The sequence below is a fragment of the Otolemur garnettii genome, unplaced genomic scaffold, assembly GCF_000181295.1.
Source record: "Otolemur garnettii isolate 467f Iridium unplaced genomic scaffold, OtoGar3 scaffold00310, whole genome shotgun sequence".
NCBI lineage: Eukaryota > Metazoa > Chordata > Mammalia > Primates > Galagidae > Otolemur > Otolemur garnettii.
This window is the reverse complement of record NW_003852705.1, coordinates 195,760-196,800: the sequence shown is the minus strand read 5'-3', so window position 1 is coordinate 196,800 and position 1,041 is coordinate 195,760. Positions and strand designations below refer to the sequence as shown.

At 48.3% G+C, this 1,041-nt stretch overlaps 1 protein-coding gene across 1 annotated transcript in view; it reads right to left on the bottom strand.

The window, feature by feature from the left end:
• MUC4 (mucin 4, cell surface associated) overlaps window positions 1-1,041 on the bottom strand; it is an 81,818-nt gene that overhangs the window by 3,658 nt on the left and 77,119 nt on the right. Inside the window, exons 24-25 of the mRNA XM_023509009.1 lie at window positions 669-733; window positions 343-578 (exon numbers count right to left, since the gene is read on the bottom strand). Of these exons, the coding sequence (XP_023364777.1) occupies window positions 343-578; window positions 669-733 (301 nt within the window). The remainder of the gene's footprint in view (window positions 1-342; window positions 579-668; window positions 734-1,041) is intronic.

Below are 1,041 nucleotides of genomic sequence, written 5' to 3'. Positions count from 1 at the left end.
ATGCCCTTGTGTATGTTTAAGTGCAATGATACTTTAAGAAAACCATCAGCAGCAATATTAGGGAGAAATGGCTCTGCGAAACTACGTATGTGGATGCCTGGGCAGCATTTTGGGCTTCTGCTCTTGGTGAAAAGGCTGATGGGTAAAATATTTACATTTTCTCTTAACATTTACAAAACAAAGAAAATGAAATTAATGTGCTTCTTCCTTGTCTGTGGACCTCCATAGAATGCTTTGTCTACTACAAGTGTGTGTGGCCTCAAGATCCTTGACAAGTTCCCTCTATCTACCTGCCACCCGCCTCCCAATTATCCTTGTACTTTCCCTGAGAGAGTAACTCACGAGCTGTCACATCGTGCACATTTTCCTTGGAGATAGGGTAGAAGACCACGTTGTTTCTGGGCTCCTCGCTCCTCTTCGACCTTCTCCTGGGAACCCGCCGTAAGAAAGCCTCCACTACTGCATCCAGCAGCTGGTTATTCAGGAAGTTGATGACAGGCCCCCTAGGACGGTACTGGAACTTTGATATGACAATCCAACGATGAATGGAGTTTCCCAAGGCTGGTGCTGAAGAGTTGCTGTGTGGGGAGCAGGGGGGCAGAGAGGAAGTGAGCAACATGAGATGGGAAAGAAGACCTGGGGACTCAGGCAGGGACAGTCCCACTTACATTCGTTCCACTTGGCTGTTCTGGAGAAAGGCCCGCACCTCCAGGGTCTCTAGTCTGTACGCCACCTAGGGCAGAGGGTGAGGGATGGAGTGAGGGGTGGTGAGACCCAGTCCAGGGAGGAAACCTCCCTAACTCATCCCCCCAAGGATGCATTTATTCATCATTGTCTGTTTTTGCCTTTGAATGTGAACTCCAGGATCCCCAGATAATTCTCACCCATCTCTGTATCCTCATAACCTAGCCTAGTCCAGGGACTGGTGTAGGTCCTCACTGAATAATAGTTGTTGGCAAATGAAGGACCAACATAATTTCCCCCCTCCTCTGCCTCATCTTACAAGACAAGAATCTGACACAAATGGTCCCTAATCCCTGA